Source organism: Perkinsus marinus (genome assembly GCF_000006405.1).
Source record: "Perkinsus marinus ATCC 50983 genomic scaffold scf_1104296974606, whole genome shotgun sequence".
NCBI lineage: Eukaryota > Perkinsozoa > Perkinsida > Perkinsidae > Perkinsus > Perkinsus marinus.
The window spans coordinates 1-936 of NW_003201065.1; the positions used below are offsets into that span (position 1 = coordinate 1).

Below are 936 nucleotides of genomic sequence, written 5' to 3' on the forward strand. Positions count from 1 at the left end.
TCCTGTTATTATTGGATGCTCTACTATGGCTAAGCTACGTACCACTATATCTATATCGCCTGATGGTATCATTGTTCGATTGGGAGAACGACCTACTCAAGTTTCTACAGTTGACGGTACTGAACCCCGTCTATCACTGCGTGATATGGATTGGTTACGTAAAGTTGCTGTTATGCACATCAGTCATGTTGTCTCTCTATCATCTATATCGGTATCTAGAGTCAAACCTTCCATCTTTATTAAGCCTAGTACTCTCGAGTTCCGCTACGACGGTAAAGATGATAACTATGTTCTCTACGATACCTTCAATGATGACGTTGAGATCTATCCCGATCTTCCGTTATCTATTGGTTATGGCTCTACTATGTGTTTTGGTGCTATCACTGACTCCTCTCTAGCCCCAGACCATGATCTACTTCCACCGTGGGAAGTTATATCTAGGGAATGGATCAGTGACAAGATTGCTCCACTAGGTCGTATATCTACTGAAGTACCATGGCGAAGTCAAGGCCGTCCCGGTTTCAACTTCCACTACGCGGCTAAACGTGGTCTAGCCTCTATAGCTCGTCTAGATTCTAAACAGCAATCTATGTTTGAGGATGCCCTTTCACAACTTGTCGATAGGGGTTTCTGTTCGATTGTCTGTGATCTACGGTCAACTGGTTTGAAGAAGCCAACTAGAGCTATGTGTCAAGCAGCTTGGTCTACGTTGGTCAAGGGTACTGCCAATGAGGGTTCTCCTGTTCCTCTGGCGGAACATTACACTCCTTCACATCTAGTGTATCGCCATCTACATCCTACTACACCGTGTAGGGTGGTGTTCGACTTTAGAGACCTAAACCGCTTCTCTAATCGCGGTGGCTATCCTCAGACTCTCTAGCCGGTTGCTCTTGCTATTCGATCCTATGAGTATTCATAGCTGGAGATCTATCTAAG

The 936-nt window shown here is 45.0% G+C and overlaps 1 protein-coding gene across 1 annotated transcript; it reads left to right on the forward strand.

Annotated features, from left to right (window-relative positions):
- Nucleotides 1–25: 25 nt before the first annotated feature.
- On the forward strand, nt 26–880 carry Pmar_PMAR028575 (hypothetical protein; the record flags this gene model as incomplete). The annotated part of the gene is made up of 1 exon (XM_002765808.1): nt 26–880. One exon carries the CDS (start codon nt 26–28, stop codon nt 878–880), a length of 855 nt encoding a protein of 284 aa, XP_002765854.1.
- Between the last annotated feature and the right edge of the window lie 56 nt (nt 881–936).